This window comes from Mustela nigripes, chromosome X (assembly GCF_022355385.1).
Source record: "Mustela nigripes isolate SB6536 chromosome X, MUSNIG.SB6536, whole genome shotgun sequence".
Classification (NCBI taxonomy): Eukaryota; Metazoa; Chordata; class Mammalia; order Carnivora; family Mustelidae; genus Mustela; species Mustela nigripes.
The window spans coordinates 109,690,528-109,709,296 of NC_081575.1; the positions used below are offsets into that span (position 1 = coordinate 109,690,528).

The 18,769-nt window shown below is 40.0% G+C and overlaps 1 protein-coding gene across 1 annotated transcript in view; it reads right to left on the bottom strand.

The window, feature by feature from the left end:
* Window positions 1-18,769, bottom strand: part of PPEF1 (protein phosphatase with EF-hand domain 1) — a 72,055-nt gene that overhangs the window by 16,794 nt on the left and 36,492 nt on the right. The window contains exons 8-12 of the mRNA XM_059385302.1: window positions 18,545-18,581; window positions 17,738-17,887; window positions 13,845-13,994; window positions 4,846-5,031; window positions 3,363-3,505 (exon numbers count right to left, since the gene is read on the bottom strand). Of these exons, the coding sequence (XP_059241285.1) occupies window positions 3,363-3,505; window positions 4,846-5,031; window positions 13,845-13,994; window positions 17,738-17,887; window positions 18,545-18,581 (666 nt within the window). The remainder of the gene's footprint in view (window positions 1-3,362; window positions 3,506-4,845; window positions 5,032-13,844; window positions 13,995-17,737; window positions 17,888-18,544; window positions 18,582-18,769) is intronic.

Consider the following 18,769-nt stretch of genomic DNA (forward strand, 5'->3'; position numbering starts at 1 on the left):
GTGGAAGGAATGAAACCACATTCTTACACCATACACAAAAATAAACTCAAAATGGAATAAAGACCTAAATGTGAGATCTGAAGCAATAAAAATCCTAGGAGAGAGCACAGGCAGTAACCTCTCTGGCATTAGCCATAGCAACTTTTTCTAGATAGGTCTTCTGAGGCAGGGGGTACAAAAGCAAAAATAAACTATTGGAACGACATCAAAATAAAAAGCTTCTGCACAGCAAAAGGAACAATACACAAAACTAAAAGGCAACCTGTGGAATGGGAGAAGATATCTGCAAATAACATATCCGACAAAAGGTTAATATCCAAAATATATAAAAGAACTTATCAAACTCAACATCCAAAAAACCAAATAATCAAATTTTAAAAACGGGCAGAAGACAAGAACAGACATTTCTCCAAAGACAACATCCAGATGGCCAACAGGCACAAGAAAAGATGCTCATCATCACTTACCATCAGGGAAATGCAAATCAAAACCACCATGAGCTATTACCTCACACTTTCAGAATGGCTAAAATCAACAACACGGGAAACAACAGGTGTTGGTGAGGATGTGGAGAAACGGGAACCCTCACGCACTGCTGGTGGGAATGCAAACTGGAGCAGACACTGTGGAAAACAGTATGGAGGATCTTCAAAAAGTTAAACATAGAAATACCTTACAATCCAGCAATCGTACTACTGGGTATTTACCCAAAGAATACAAGCACACTAATTCAAAGAGATACATGCCTCCCTATGTTTATGGAAGCATTATTTACAATACTCAAGATATGGAAGCAACACAAGTGTCCATCAGTTGATGAGTAGATAAAGAGCAGTGATATATATACACAATGGAATACTACCCAGCCAAAAAAAGAATTAAATCTTACCATTGGCTATAGCATGGATGAAGCTAGAGAGTACTATGCTAAGTGAAATCAGTCCGAGAAAGACAAATACCATATGATTTCACTCATATGTGAAATTTAAGGAACAAAACAAATGAACAAAGGACAAGGGGGGGTAAACCAAGAAACAGACCCTGAACTATAGAGAACAAAGTGATGGTTTCCAGAGGGGTGGTCGGTGGGGGGGGGATGGTGAAATAGGTGATGGGGATGAAGGAGGTACTCGTGCTGAGCACAGGATGATGTCTGGAATTGTTAAATCACTATATTGTACACTCGAGGCTAATGTAATACTATGTGTTCACTGTACTGGAATTAAAACCTTAAAAAAATTTTTAATTTTAAAAAAAGAAAATGTGGTCTATTCATATAATGGAATATTACTCAGCCATAAGAAGGAATGAAGCGTTCATACACGTTACATTAATGAACCTCAAAAACATTGTGCTTAGTGAAAGAAGCCAGTCACAGAAGACCACATATTGTGTGATCCCATTTACATGAAATATCCAGAACAGGTAAAACTTATAGAGACAGAAAGAGAAAACAGACTACTGGTTGCCTAGAGTTGTGATAGAGGTAAGTGACTGGTGACTGCTAATGGGTTCAAGTTGTCCTTTTAGAATGTCACAAATGTTTTAAAACTAGATTATTTTGGAACAATGAAAAAAAATAAATTTAATTTAAAAAAGAAAAGAAGAAGAAACTAGGTTATAGCGATGGTTGCACAACTCTATAAATATCCTATCGGTGAATTAAACTGGTCAACTTCATGGTGTGTGAATTATGCCTCAACAAAGCTGTTAAAATAATTTGAGATTAACTTACTAACATAATAAAATATAATATAATATAAACTTGTTGTGGAGACATTCTTCTAACAAAGATGAAAATCCAAAAGATACGATGAAATTATATACAAAAATGTGCTTTCATAGAACTAAAGCAAAATGACAAAATATATACAATGTAACTGTAAAAATCCTCTATCCCTCATTTGCAAAGTACTCCTAAAAATTGATCAGAAAATGACAAACAACCCAATGTAAAATGGAGGAATAATACAAATAGGAAATTCAAAGAAGAGAAAAATGCAATGTCCAAAAACATAAGATAGGCAAAAGTGCTAATTAAAACAATGAGATTTACCATTTTGATCCAACAGCTTGGCAAAAATCAAGAAGTGTAGTAATATCTGAGACTAATAAGGATGTGGAAAAGTTGGTATGTTGTTTTTCAGATTGTTAATTGTTAAAACTCTTTTGGAGTATCCAGCAAAATTTTAAACCATAAATCTATAAACTCCACATTTTGAAATTTTGTGTTAAAAAAGTACTAAAACTTATGGCTGTATGCATGCACGCGTGTGTGTATGTATGTATGTACACACACACACACACACACACACACGGAGAAGTATTTGTTCTATACAACATTGCTTTTAAGTGCAAAACCCTGGAACCAAGCTGGATGGCCTTCAATTGAGTAAGATTTTGTCACTCTATAATTTTTATGGCACATCTACTAGAAAGATTGAGTTAGGACTACGTGTATTCACTTGGAGTAATGTTCATGATACCATCTTTAGAGAAAAAGTCAGTTGTAGAGTGTGCTGTGTGATTCTATCTTTGTAAAAAAAAAAAAAAAAAAGTTTGTATGTTGCAGACTGCCTTTCTCCTTCCCCTCTGGGATCTGCACTGGGTGAGGGAAAGGACTTCTGCCTATTTTGTTCATTGCTCTATCGTCTGTGCCTGGTACAGTGTATGATAGATACACAGGAGGTGCTCAACATTTTTTAAATTCGATGAACATAATGGTTTGTTTATTCTTGTAGAGCAAGAAAAGGGAAGAAATGTCCACTCTGGGCTATCAATTTCAGCTGCCTCTGGGAAAAAGCATCATTAAGAAGGAGGGGGAGAGAAGATCATTAGCATTTTCTGTATACATCTTTGTTTGGTCTCACTTGTTAACAACAAACATACTCATTTTATAATGAAAACGTCTTAAAAAGATCACGTTGAATGGGGAAAAGGAAGATAAGCTACGGAGGCCATCACACGGAGAGACACTCAACTCTTGTCATTCTACGCTTCAGGGTAGAAAAGCGACCAAGAGGCAAGAGCACACAGGGCTGTTTGGGGGACAGGGAGGGCTTTCGGGTATGGCAGCAGGTTGGATGTGGGGACCTTCTTTTCTTTACATTCAGTTAGAGGCTGCTCCTAGACACTAATGGCTTTACCCACTTAAAGAGACATATGAACTGAAAATTGCTCCTCTTGGTTTCAAATATGAATGCATTCACTGCTTGGTGTCTGGACCTAATTCTATTGTGTTTATACCAATGAGTGACCAGTAAGGAGTTGTCTTCACTCTCATGGCTGCTCTTAGTCACTCTGGACTGGTTCTACTGGGTCACCAGTAGCAGCACTCAGAATTCTCCTTGGAGCATACATACCTTTGGTAGAGAGGCCTCGAGCACGTTGCCCTAGTTACTTGGTACTGGAAAAATCGAGGGGTCATATCACAACACAGTTTGATGTAAGCTCCTCGATTGCTGCCTTCTTCATAATAATTAGAAGCAGAAAATACCGTAACAACCTGATTAAAGAAAAAGAGGGCCAGGTTCGCGTAGAGTTAGTTCTTAAAAGATCCTTCAGTAAAGGCAGAAATAGCTCCATTCCTAAAAAAGCAAAAAGCAAAGTTCCAAATCCATACAAATGACCCAAGTCTGACAGGATTTTCTGTGATTCCACTGAAGAGCGACAAGGCTTCAAAATCAGTGTTTGCGGGAATATGAACTTCCAGTCACTCACCCCCGTAGGGCCTAGCCTTGCGATCCTGTGTACAATTCCAGTTCCGTACCTTAGAAATCTACTTAACGCTTGGTTTTGCAAATTCTAATTTTCCAAGCTGGTAATGCCTTTGCTTTCTTTCCTTGTGATACTTGAGTGTTCAAAATAAAACTCCTCTACTATCAGTCTTTCTCTTTTGCTCCAAGTTGACTGATGTAGAGGGCTTGGGGCCCTGCACAAAACCAGTCCTTCAAGGGCAGAGAAAGTAGTGGCCCCAATACAGAGTGGCCAGGACCACTCTGCTGGGAAGGAACCAGCCCTGGGGCCATGGAGGGGGAGATGGCAGGGTAACCCTGGTCGTGGACAGGAGCTTGGGCCCAGTACGAAGAAACCTTAAAGAATACTTGCCTTCACTATCTCACAACCCGAGCAGGAGCCGAAAATGAACTAATGGGAGGTAAGAAAAGTGAAAGCCTTGAAACAGAGATGCCACATGGTTTGGTATTCTGTTTTATTTATTGTTATTCTCTGGTAGAAAAGGGACATCCCAAGACAACCTGGAATGAGGAACCCGCTCCTCAGCCCTCTTCTGGCCTTACCAGACACCATGGAAGGAGCCCAACACGCTCCACTTTAGCGTCCGCAGCTACACTGACCACAGCGGGCGACTCGCTAGAGCTCACCTGCTCAGTGAGGAGAAGCGAGGCGGGTTTTGTGGCTCTGCCCTGCACAGGGCAAGTACCAAAGGTGAAGGAGAGCCAGCCAGACTCACGGCTGCCTTTGATGGGCTCTGTGAGGGTAAGTACCTTCTCCACTGCACTGCACCAGAAAGCCACCTTTTGATCAATAAAGAAGGCAGCCTGTCTGCGGGTGCACTTAGAGCTACGTGTCAGAATTTCTATCTCTGGGATTCAGGAAGGTCAGGGAAATAAGCCAAATAGCTCTTCGGGTAAGGCACACTGAGGCCCCTTCAGATAACCTGTGTGAACCTCGTAGTCTCCTGTTTCTATGTACCAAAGCGTGGCCTCCTGTTTTGGTCCTGAGGAAGTCACCTTCCCATGAGCCTCTAGGTAAGATGCATCCTGGGAAGAAAAACTGCCTGGGGCGAGGATGTGTGTGATGCTGTCACCACCACCGTCTGCTTACCTTCCCGTCATGGCAGATTTCATACCCTTCGGGCTTACATTCATGAGACCTGATCAGCATCTTCAACTGAAACTTATTAAGAATCTTGGAGGTGATATCTGGTCCGAAATAACAGCCTCCTCCGCGACTTGTGTTTGGGTAACAGCCTCTTTTGCCTCTGGGATCACTCCACAGAATATCGATAACCTTTGGGCAACAAACCAGATTAGGCCGCTATTCATAAGCGAGAGTCTGTCTTTCTAGATTCCAGCTTATTTGCCAGAAGTATTAACCCAAGTGATCCCAGAGTCTGTTCCTCGTTCCTCCTTCAAACTTGGTGTGGACTCATCTCCTCCATGAATCTTTGCCACAATATCTGTAATGCCCACAGTCACCACAATCCCTGTCCACTCATTACCAATGACTGGCGCAGCCAGACTCCATAATCACGAAGAGTCAGCCCTTGCTATTTTTGGTCTGTCTTCAGAAATCTTTTTTTTTTTTTTTTTTTGAGGAGTTTATTTATTTATTTGACAGAGAAAGAGATCACAAGTAGGCAGAGAGAGGGCGAAGCAGGCTCGCCGCTGAGCAGAGAGCCCAATGCAGGACTCGATCCCTGAGATCATGACCTGAGCCGAAGTCAGAGGCTTAACCCACTGAGCCACCCAGGTGCCCCGTCTTTAAAAATCTTATCATGATCATTTCACAATTGCTGAAATCTACCAAGGTCTTCTCTCTTTCTCTTTTTAAAAAAATTTTTGTTTATTTATTTGAGAGAGAATGAGAGTGACAGAGCACAAGTGGGGGGTGGGGGAGAACAGCAGAGGGAGAGGAAGAAACAGGCTCCCCGCTGAACAGGGAGCCCAGTGTGGGGCTCAATCCCAGGACCCTGGGAAAATGACCTGAGCTGAAGGAAGACACTTAAACGACTGAGCCACCCACGTGCCCCTCAAGGTCTTTTCTCTTAAAAGAGCTACATTGTCATGTTCCAAGGAGAAAACAGTTCCCCACAGAGAACACACATTAGAGGTTCTTAATATGTTCAAAGAGGTAAGGTAGATCTCCCAGCTGTGGCTTTGGCCCTGGTTTTTGTCCTGTTGAGCAGATAGCATGAGGAAGACTTTCTCCCAGCACAAATATAGACAAGTGTTCATCCGAGAGTACTTCCTAAGTCATCTCCTTTCCTTTTTGTCCCGTTGATAGAAACATTCTCAGTTCCACTGACTGGTTTCCACAATGTGTCCTCCTAAATCTACAAGTATTTTATTATCATAACATTTCCTTTTGGGGCTGAAAGAGGAAAACGCAGCCTACATGATGCCCAAGACTGAAGATCCAGGTTTCTAAGAATATTTTTTATTGTTCTGATCTACGTATAATGTTTCTTTATCTAAACTCCTACAGGCATTAAAGCAGTAGTGAGAAAAACTAGCTTTGTCACTAAAGCTGTGCAGCCTCGAGAAAACTCTCTGGGTCTCAGTTTCCAGATCTTTAAAAGTGGGGGTTTGGGCCAGGTGACTTGTAAAGTATCTCAAAGTTCTAACAGAGTATGATTCTAAGAGTCTGTCTTTTCCCTGTTTTTGTTCTGCAGGCTTGAAGGACCATGCATTTTAAGTTCTGCACTTACCCTGGCAAGTCCAAGTCAGGTCTTAACAAGAGAACCAGAAATGGTTGTCCCAGTAAACTGGACTGTACACCCATTTATAGGTCTGATATTGAAGGGGAGCTAGAAATAAGTGAGGAAGAAGACGGTGAGGTGGAGAGAAGCGCAGAACTGGTAGAAGAACTTTGGAATAAGTACCTGGTCAGAGCCTGTAGCAACCCTCCATCAGGCATGAACCAGACACTTGGGGAATTTTTGATGATTGACAGCAGTGAGAGCTAAAACCCCCCAAAGAAGATTCAGACCAGGATTCCCTTTCCTCCCCTACTGAATTCCAACACTGGCACAATCCTACCCTACAAATAAATAAAATGGAGCCCATTTACCTTGGTGGTGTTTATGACAAAACAAACACTTGTATTGGCATATCTGGCTCTTACACCATGAATTCATGTTTGGGGGTCCTGATTTGACCTTTAGTATAAGGAAGGCAGAAACATGGAACACAAGAAATTGTGTTTTATAAAGAGGGGATTCAGTTTTAAATTCTCGCATGAAATGTGTCATTTATAGCCAAAATTAGCCCCTGGAAAACCTTTTAAATTACCCTTAATGTGCACTACACGATTTTATACACTAATATGGATGTGAGAATATTTTATATAAGTGAGAGTGTACAATGGGATAAATAAGCTTTATGACAATACAATTTTACATACTTTTCTCCTTTTTGTCATATACATGTAGTCGAAATGTACATAAATTCAATGTATGTGATGGATTCTTCTGAACTAGAATAAGCACTGACCAAAGAGTTAGTTCCTCAAGCATCCCCTGTGTCATATTGGGCAAATCATTGAACCTATTTGAGCTTTAGTTGGCTCATCAATGAAATGAGAAAGATATAGCAAACAAACATTCATTTTTCTTTGACTCAAAGTCAAAGGGGGTATGAGTTTTATAGAGATGAATGTCTTCAGAATTATCCATTCCATGAGTTTGCATTTGTTTTCTGTCTAGAATTCATTCACCTGACTCTGTTGAGCCAGACTGTGGCTATAATACAGATTTGATCCTGAGATCCTTTGTTGGTGAAAACAAATTCCTCTGTAGAGACAAGTCTCTTTCCTTCCAACAACATCCTCTCCTCTGAAATGCAAAGGCCTTGTGAGTGGTAAGTGCATGAAAGAATAGTTATTTACAACATTCTTTCCTGAAATTTTTCAGACCAAAAACTGGGAAAGTTTTACTGAATGACAGTTTTTAATAGGTCCTGGTCAACAAAAATCTATTCGTGTCTCAGCCTTTAAACCTCCTAAATCCAAAATAAATCCAGCAAGAAGTGCCCTGGGCTGTCTGCGGCTCTGAATAATCCAGTTGCCAAGAGTATGTCTTGGGGGAGAGTTAACAGCTCCTAAAAGATGTATCTAAATGCTTCATTTCTAAGACACTAAAGCTACAGAGTAACTCTTCTTTTGTATTTTCCCTCCGTGATGTGTCCTCCTTCCAGCTTTGGGACATGTCTTTGGAAAAGCTGTGCTCAACCCAAACCTTCCAGCCAAGCCGAAGCTGCTTTAGATGCCTACCCCTTGCTTCATGGCCGCCCTGGTTAAGCAGACACTGACGCAGTTCATTTTCTTATTGAGACCCCCCAGCACTCCGAAGTCGTATTGCCCTTCGGAAAAGGTGCATGGGCGTTAAGGGTGGACCAGGAATCCATCCTCCCCTGTGGCTCAGTGACTAGCCAAGTGACTACAAACAAGCCATTTCCCTCTCGGGAGCCTGTGCGAGGAGGCCGACCACCCTATCTAAAATTACAGCTCTGCCCTCCGCCTCCGGTTCTCCTGATTCTCCCAACCTTGTTCTGGTTTTAATTGTTTTCTGTAGAACTTCCCACTTAACAAATTATATAACTGACTTGCTTTTTGTTATATTATTATTTAACTCCTCCCCCTAGAATGTAAGCTTCAGGAGGTAACAGACCTTTGGTCACTGACATTCTCCAAAGTCTAGAACAGTGCAAGTGTTGAATAAATACTAAATGAATATTAAATGAGTGAATTAAGAGAAAAGAGTCACTCAGGAAATAATTAAAATTATTTTTTAAACCTCTCTGGTCTTCTTGTTGCAAGTCGGTCCTAAAGGAAGGGTATCATGCTCGTCTCTATACAGTGACATAGCTCTGAGTATGTAGATGCCCCACATATCAGTGAACATAAGATAAACCTTAAATTATAGCACTCTGCCAAGAATCATGCACTTCTGTGAGTAGGGGACAAATAAGAAGCCTATGACCTTTATTATAACATAGCTCAGAGCTATTGAGTAATAAAGTATGAAATCTGGTTTTCTCTGAAATTTCAACTCTAGCTAACTAAAGTATGCATGCTCACTTTGTACCAGCAACTGAGAGGAAAAAAACGTAAGGGTACAAGGTGAAATTATTAAAATAATGGGAATGGGATTCTGGTCCATTTTACCCTAAGATCCAGCGATGTACACGGAGTCGGCAAGATGCCTACACGTCTCTACCGTTGGGGCGGCGGGAAGTTCTGTTACAGAATCATGATCCCCAGTCTCCTCCCTCCCCTTTCTTAAGACTCAGTCTCTCTAGAATTCTAACTTACCTAGGCTTCCAGAGGCCAGAATTTTCTTTTTGTGCAACTCCAATCTCTTTGGCATCATCTTTTTTATTCACCATCCTCGAAGTGCTTGTTCTAACCTTTGGTCTTTGGAATTTGGGTCTCAGAATCTAAGTCGGTATCCTTTACTACTTTGCTATAGGTGGTCTCTTGTACTTCTCTATTTTTTTTTAAAGATTTTATTTATTTATTTGACAGACAGAGGCCACAAGCAGGCAGAGAGGCAGGCAGAGAGAGAGAGAGAGAGGGAAGCAGGCTCCCTGCTGAGCAGAGAGCCCGATGTGGGGCTCGATCCCAGGACCCTGGGATCATGACCCGAGCCGAAGGCAGAGGCTTTAACCCACTGAGCCACCCAGGCGCCCCTACTTCTCTATTTTTAAATTCTTTGGATGCACAAGCTGTTGATGAATTCTATTCCTCTCTTCCTACCTCTTCTCCCTCCCTCTCCATCTCCCCACCTCTCTCTCTCTCTCTTCACTGATTAGAAGATATTTTACAACAGAAATCACATTTCAGTCAACACTTTCAGCAGTCAAGGTATAAGAGTACAGAGTCAAGAAATAGAGGCTTCTTAGAGGTAAGCAATCAGAAGAAAGCTGATGGTTCCACGATACTAGTAGCAAGAGTGGACCAGACCGAAGTTTCACCGACAGAATCAGGGAAAGGGGCAGGCAGATGAGAAGAGCCTCAGAGGGTCAGAATAAGCCTCAAGGATTGTACCACCCTGCGGCTGCAAAGGAGAAGGACTTTAATAGGATCAGATTGTGGAGCTATTCCTGAGCCCTGGGGCATTGTTAAGAACAATAGCACAATTAGCCAGCAATTAGTGAAGACCAACAGCTGCTGATACAAGTAGTTGTCTGATACAAATAGAGGCAGGTGCACCAAAGCTTAAGAGGGAAATCAGGGAAAGAGACCATAAAAGAGAGCCTACCTAAAAGTACAATGACTGCGTGCCCACTCCCCCCGCCCCCACCCTGGCTGTCAGGGAAACTGTGCATGCTCCAGGCGGCCGGCTGAAGAGTGCTATCAGAGGCTACACACTGAGAGGTCCATCACAGACTTCACTGACCTAGTCAAGTCAAGCACTAAACAAATGAGTGAAAACACAAATGGGAATAACTATCTAGAGTTACTACAATATATTACTTAAAATGCCCAGTTTTCAACAAAAGAGTTATAGGACATGCAAAGAAAAAAATACACAAGGAAAAACAAGCAGGCAATAGAAATCTCCTTTGAGGAGAATAGGTGTTGACTTAGCAGACAAAGATTTCAAAGCAACTATTATAAATATATTCAAAGACAGATAAATATATTCAAAGACAGACAGATATATATATATATATGTATACATATATACATATATATAGTATATATATACATATATATATACATATAGTACATATATACATATATATATACATATATATATACATATATATATATATATATAGCACTCCACTTAACAGGAATCGAATACATTTTCTTCTCCAGAGCACATGGAGCATTCTCCAAGATAGACCATACACTATCCATAAAAAAAGCATCACTATGTTTTCAAAGGATTTAAATCATATAAAGTATGTTCTCCAAGCAAAATTGAATTCAAGTACAAAGCAGTAAGAGAAAGAAATATGAGAAATTCCCAAATATGCAGAAACTAAATAACATGCTGCTAAATAATGTATGTGTTAAAGAAGAAATCACAAGGGAAATTAGAAAATACTTACAGATGGATGAAAATGAAAGCAAAACATGGCAAAACTTACAGGATGGAGCTAAGGTAGTAGTTACAGGGAAATTTATAGCTTCATTATAAAAGGCAAGTGATCTCAAATTAATGACATTACCTTTCACCTTAGGAAACTAGAAAAAGAAGAGCAAACGAAATCTAAAGCAAACAGAAAAAAGGAAACAATAAAGATTAGGGTAGAAATAAATGACAGAGAGAACAGAAAATAATAAAGGAAGTCAATAAAACCAAAACTTGGTTTTGTGAAAAGATCAATAAAATTAACAAACCTTAGTGAGACTGACCAAGGAAAAAAAGAGACTCAACTGGCTAAAATTAGGAATGAAAGAGGTGACAGCACTACCAACTCTATGTTTATTTAAATGTATATATATTACAAACAACAAGATAAATTAGATGAAATGGACAGATTCCAAGGAAGAGGAACTATCAGGACTACCAATATACAAACTACTCAAGAAGAAATAGAAAATCTGAATAGAACTATAGCAAGAAAGAAGACTAAGTTGGTAATTTTTAAAATTCCTACAAAGAAAAGCCCAGGCTCAGGTCATTTCACTGATGAATTCTACCAAACATTTGAAGAGAAATTATCAGTCCTTCATAAACTCCTCAAACAAGTGGAAGAGGACCTAATGCTTCCCAACTCATCCTATGAGGCCAGTCTTATGCTAATACCAAAGACATCACAGGAAAACTACAGAACACTCTTATGAATATAGATGTAAAATCCTTTTAAAAAATTAGCAAACTGAAGTGAGCAGCATATAAAATGGATTACACACCATGACTAAGTGGGATTTGTCCCAGGAATGTAAGGTTGGTTTAAATCAATCAATGTAATACGCCATATTGATAGAATAACGAGCACACCCCATAAGATCATCTTAATAGATACAAAAAAATCATTTGACAAAATCTAACACTCTTCCATAATAAAAACATTCAACAAAGTATGCACAGAAGGGAACCTCCTCATGATGAAGGGCAGCTAATATACTTAATGGTGAAAGATTGAATGCCTTCCTCTAATATCAGGAATAAAAAAAGGATGTCTATCTACTCTCACCACTTCTATTCAATGCCATACTGGAGGTTCTAGACAGGGTTATTAAGGAAGAAAAGGAAATAAAAGGCAGCCAGTTTGGAAAGGAAGAAGCAAAATTATCTCTATTCACAGATAACATGCTCATGTATATAGAAAGTCCCAAGGAACCACTAAAAATCATTAGGATGAATAAACAGGCTTATCAAGGTTCATAACATGAGATCAGTATGCACAAGTCAACTGTATTTCTAAAGGTAATTTTAAAAACAATTCTGTTTTACGATAACATCACTTGAGCAAAACAAGTGCCTCAGTGTACATTATTAAAAACATTGTTGAAATTAAAGATCTAAATACATGGAAAGACATTCCATATTCATGGATCTGGACTCCAGGATCATGACCTGAGCTGAAAGCAGTCACTCAACCAACTAAGTCACCCACGCGCCCCCGGTCAAAACAATCTTGAAAAAGAACAACAAAACAAAGAACTCACATTTTCCAGTTTCAAAACTTTCTACAAAGCTACAGTATTCAAAACTGTGTAGTGCTGATGTAAGGATAGACATTTAGATCAGGGAGTAGAATTAAGAGTCTAGAAATAAAACTTCATATTTATGGTCTGTTGATTTTTGGTAAAAGTGCCAAGAAAATTCAATGAGAATAAGTGGTATTGGAATAACTGGAGATCCACATGTGAAAGAATAAAGTTAGACCCCTACCTCCCAGCATACACAAAAATTAACTCAAAATGGATTACTCAAATGTAAGTGCTTAATCTATAAAATTCTTAGAAGAAAATATAGCAATAAATCCTCATGACTTTGGGTTAGGCAAAGGTTTCTGAGATAAAACCCCCAAAACACAAGTAAAAAAAACAAATATTAGATTTAATCAAAATTAAAAACTTTGGTGCTGCAAAGAGAAGGAAAAGATAGCCCACAGGATAGGAAAGAATATTGGCAAATAATATATCTGATAAGGAATTTATATCCAGAATATATGAAGAACTCTTACAATGCGATAATAAAAAGATAAATAACTCAATTTTTAAAATGAGCAAAGGATCTGAATAGATATTTCTCCCAAGATATACAGATGGCCAATTAGCACACGAAAAGATGCTCAACATCATTAGAGAAATACCAAAACCACAACAAATCAAAACCATAATAAGATTCAACCTCACACCCACTAGGACAGCCATAATCAAAAGGAGAGACAATTTTTTAGTGAGAATGTGAAGAAATTAGAACCTTCATACATTGGTAATGGAAATATAAAATGGCGCAGCTCCTTGGGAGAACAGTTTGGAAGTTTCTCAAAATGTTCAGCTTAGAATTATCTTATGACTGAGCAATTCCATTCTCAGGTATATACCAAAGAGAAATGAAAACCCTAGGCCCACAGAAAAACTTTTATGTCAGTGTTCATAGCAGCATTATTCATAATAGCCAAGAAGCAGAAACAACTCAAATGTCTACCCACTTATGAATGAATAAACAAAATGTAGCATATCCACACAACGAAGTACAACATGGATGAACCTCAAAACATTGGGCTGAGTACAAGAAGCCAGGCATATTGTATGGGTCCATTTCTATAGCATGTCCAGAATAGGCAAATCTATAAAGACCAAAAGTAGATTAGCGATTGCCTAAGGCTGGGGGAGGGGGTGATTGGGGAGGGAAGGGGGAGTGACTAGTAATAGGTATGGAGTTTCTTTTTCAGGTGATGAAAACGTTCTAAAGTTAGATCGTCATGACAGTTGCTCAACACTGTAAATATACCAAAACCACTGAATTATATACTTTAAATGCAAGTCTATCTCAATGAAGCTATTAAAAGTATAGTGATGAATTCAGAAAGAAGAGTTTGCTTATAAAGGTAAGTCACTTGTTATGGATCTAAGGGATAGCATCATCAATGCGGCATCTTCACTGCCACTTTGGTGAACACTTTGATACCTACCTGTTCCCATTCATGCTTTGGTAACTGTTCGGAAGGGGATTCATTTGTTTTGACTTCCTGAGGTACAACATTTGCACCTGTTTTAGTTTTCCTCAAGTCAGCATCATGGTCTTCATCTACGGAAATTGGTGGCATCAGCACAGATTTCATCTACAAAACAAATTCATACTTTAGCCAAACCCTGTGCTTCATGTGCTGCCGGCAGAAACTCCAGTGCCCACTGCCTCTCTGTCTCTATTGCTGTGCCTCAGCTGATGAAGAAGGTGTGTTTTTCCAGGCCACTTAGGATCAGAACACTTTGCCCAGCTCCTCCCTAAAGTTCCACGCCACCATTTTCTCCTGGGAGTGCTGCTAGCCATCCTTTCTCCTACCCCCTGCCAGGGAGCTGAAAGAATTCTAAACTAGAATCTCAGACTTATAGAATCTTCCTTCTCTGTTCCTCTGCACTGACAGCCCCACCAGCCTACCCACCTTACAAAATGCCTTTGATGAGCCTAGAAGTTGGTTGTCATCAGGTTTCCCCCAACCCTACTCCCTGCTGCCATTAACAACCATACCACGACAGCCGGCATAAACCCCGAAGTGTGGTCATCCCTACCCTTAGAGGGTCCTAAGGGATGGGAAAGCGGAGAAAACGGGAAAGGTATAAAATTGGACCTGAAAAATCTACTTTTGCTTTTCATTTGGTAGAGTTCCAAAGTCTTAAACCTTCTACTTTTGCTACAGTTCAACTGTATTTAATACAAGTATGTGCTGCCAATTCAACCTCATTCTAGGAGGGGTAGAAGACACAAGAAGTACACAAGTCAGATTTCTATCTTTAAAACCAGGCTTATGAGTGGGTGGAATGATGACCCCCAAAGGAGGTAAAATTTGTTTTCCTGGGAAAACTCCTGGCCTAAAAATTTCTCCCCAAGGGGTGTCTTGGTGACTAAAATTCAACCCTCGGTTCCAAGTATCAGGAAAGAGAGGAGAGAGTTGGAGGGAGAGTGCTTTGTGTTTAGAGCTTACTCTATGCTGTTTTCTTCACCTAAATAATTATATTTAATCCTCCTAACAATTCAATATAGTAGGTGTTTTTAGCTTCCATGCACAGGGGCAGAAACCAAGGTTTCAAGACCTTTCATACCCACTCACCCAGCCAGGAAGTGGCAGAAGTAGAATGTAAAGCTAGCTTTGGCTGTCTGATGTCAGAGCTTCATGAATTTTACTAGGTCAAGGTGGCTCTCACCCTTTGATCTTCACAGAGAGAGTAACAGCCATTCCAGAGACATGCTCTTTTTTTTTCTTTTTTCCCAAGTAGGCTCCACAACCAGCATGGAACCCAACTTAGGGCTTGAACTCATGACCCTGAGATAGAGACCTGAGCTGAGACCAAGAGTCAGAGGCTTAAACAACTGAGCCACCCAGGCACCCCAAGCCATGCTCTTCATAGCTCAGAAAGCTCTAGAGAGGGCTGGCTGCTCAGGCTCCCTTCAGAAAAGGGTAAGTTTTCGATCAGATCAATTGTAGTGGCTACCATGGCTGATGAGCGCTGCTGTCGCATGGCGGGTGGTGGTAGAGCACAGCACTCCTGCTGCGTGCTTGACAATACCTGACCGACTGAAACATCATGTTCCCTCACTCTTGCCTAGAATCACGTCCACTCGTTATGTTAAACTGACTATCTTGATCAAAATGTTTTACTAGCTTGACTATTTGCTGATACCATGAGAAAGAAGCCTTCAACACGGGGTGACCTTAAAATTTACTGCAGTCAGAATACTGAGAGTAAATGGAGGCACTATTAACAATTACCAGAACAACAGGTACAAGCCAGGAGATATGTTCACGGTTGGGTGAGGTTGGAGAGGAGGGATGTAAAATCACCACAGAATCAGGAAAGGGGTGGTAAAGATGTTTCTATCCAGTTTTGTCTTCAGTCTTCCCTACTTTGGTCTTAAATGTCTTGGGACACAGCCAACAAACACTGATTAAGTATTCACTACATCATCTGAAGGGGCACATACACCCTAATGTTTATAGCAGCAATGTCCACAATAGCCAAACTATGGGAAGAAACTAGATGTCCAACAACAGATGAATGGATAAAGAAGATGTGATATATATATATATATATATATACACATATATATGTATATATATATATACTGGAATTCTATGCAGCCATCAAAAGAAATGAAATCTTGCTATTGCAATGACATGGGTGGAACTAGAGGGTATCATGCTTAGCGAAATAAGTCAATCAGAGAAAGACAATTATCATATGATCTCCCTGATATGAGGAAGTTGAGAGGCAATGTGGGGGGTTTAGGGGGTAGGAAAGGAATAAATGGAACAAGATGGGATCGGGAGGGAGACAAACCATAAGAGACTCTTAATCTCACAAAACAAACTGAGGGTTGCCGGGGCAGCAGGGGCGCGGTAGGCAGAGGGTGGTTGGGTGATGAACACTGGGGAAGGTATGCGCTATGGTGAGTGCTATGAAGTACAAACCTGGCAGTTCACAGACCCGTACCCCTGGTGCTAATAGTGCATTATATGTTAATTTTAAATTTTTTAAAGAACATAGATTATAAAAAAGTAAAAAAACAAAAAGTATTCACTGCATCTTCGGTGCTGGACTTCTATCAGTGAATGAGAGAAGCAGGGGAGGATGGTAAGTAGTACCCCAATTCTACACTCAGTTCTGGTAACTGTTATGAAGGATATGTACAAGGGACTTGAGAGCAGATAGAAGCGGACCTGACGTAGTCCGGAGGTCATGGAAGGCTTTCCAGAGGAGGAGGTCTATTTAAGCTGATATTAAAAGGATGAGAAGTTAGCAATAATACTATCTTTCATATGTATATAAAGTGATAAGGGTTCCAGAAACTCAAGGTGAAGAGGGGTCACACTTCTGTCTATACCAAATTGAATTCCAGCTCTGGACTCTACTTGTCTGGATTGGTTGGAAGTTGACTCTCAGTCTTGGAGGGGTGAGGGTTCAGGCTTCTCACTAGGACCGTATCCGATCATCTGGTTCTGGAGCTGCTATTGGTCCTCAGGCTCACAGGGCACATCCTATGCCCCGGTCTGCGGGCTTTGCCTGGGCCCTGGTACAGGACCCAGATAATTCCAGTCACTTGGCAAGACCCAGCTGGAGCCCTTTGCTAAGTATGGGAGCTTTACAGGCCACACCCAGTCTCTTCCCTTAGAGGTTCTGTCCCTGTTCTTGCTCTGCTTCTGTTGTACTGAATCTGATTACTCAGTTTAAAACATTTCCCCCCAAAATACCCTGAGCCATTTGGAGTATAAGAGAAGTCATAGCAATTCAGAAATAAATTGCTCTATGATTCCATCTATGTGAGACACCCTGCGTAGTCAAATTCAGAGACAGAAAATAGAATGGTGGTCAGCAGGGGCTAGGAAGAGGGGAGATTGGAGAGCTGCTGCTTAATGGGTTTCAGTTTGGGAAGATGAAAAATTCTGGGGATGGATGGTGGGGATGATGGCACAACAATGAGAATGTACTTAATGCCACTGAGCTCTACACTTAAAAATGGTTAATTAAAGTGGTTCATTTCATGTTATGTATATTTTACTACAACATTAATGAGAAATTTTAATTTTAAAATATCAGGATTCTTCACTTTTAGAAACTATATGAAATGCCAACAGTTCCTCGTTTTCCACTTACATCATGAAGTTAAAAAAATACATTTGGCCATATGTAGAAGTTACCCATTCAGTTCTTTATCTTGCAATCATAGATTTTCTTAAAATTTGTACTAATTTTTGCAGAGTTATGACAACTACTAAAATGTAAGTGAATACAAAATTAGAAATGAAAAGAGGTGTACATCCCCTTATAAAAACTCTGAGACAAGATTTATGTAAACATTGTTTCTTACTTTGTGTCTTTCTATGCGGTGGAGCAAATTCAAGTCTGTGGACTCTGATATCCCACCATGTATGACCAGGATTTCATTGTCAATGATTGTACCAATTGGGAGCCAGGTATAGACATCTTCTAAGATTTGTAAGATTTTCTTTCCATGCATCTGTAGGTAAGAACTGGAGTAAGTTTTGTTTTTTGGTAAGTTCAAGTTTATCACAAAAAGCAACAGCTTTCATGCCACACAAAGGAGTCATGGAGTCACCAACCCACCAGCATGCATTAATCATGTCTTTTTATTCTACCTTTGTTTGTTTTTTATTCTATGTTTTTGATACTTTGACAACTTGTCGCCTTGCTGACCCTAGAGGAGAGATTGCTCCTCCCAGAGGTAGCTAATTCCTAGAAATCCTAGATGATTTACCTTTCATATGCAGATGAGTGTCTTTCATATGCAAACTAACCAATCCACAGCCCACTCCTTTACTCACTTAGAGTGAGTACAAATCTCTTCCTTTGTGATAATCATTTCTGTATCTGCATGTTTACCGTAAAACAAATCCTGGGTACCATTACAACAATAGAATATGTTTGTATCTCTGCTGAAACTAACAATGAAAGTCACAATGAAAAAGCTTGGTTTGGTCCAGGAAGAAAATGAGGCCTCTACCCTGGCCAGAGCTTCCTGCTGTGCTTTTATTTGTTTATTTTTTTAAACCCATCACCCTTCCCAAAGGCTCTTTTTTTTTTTTTTTTTTTTTTGTAGTTCTATGGATAAGTAGCAAAGAGAATGCATTAAAAAAAAAAAAAAGACGAGCCTTACCTTATATTTATGCAAAATTTCTTTTGTGAAGCCATACCTGAAAAAAAAGAAAACAATGGTGTTCAAAACTGATTAAATGTTGATAACTCCTACTTACGTCATGCAAGTATGAAGAACTTGAGAAACTAGAGTTTAGTTGAAACTACTACTTACCCAAGTTTTCGCTAGGCATGATGGGAAAGAACAAAAGCAGCCAATGACATCATCCCTACTCGGAAGGAGCTT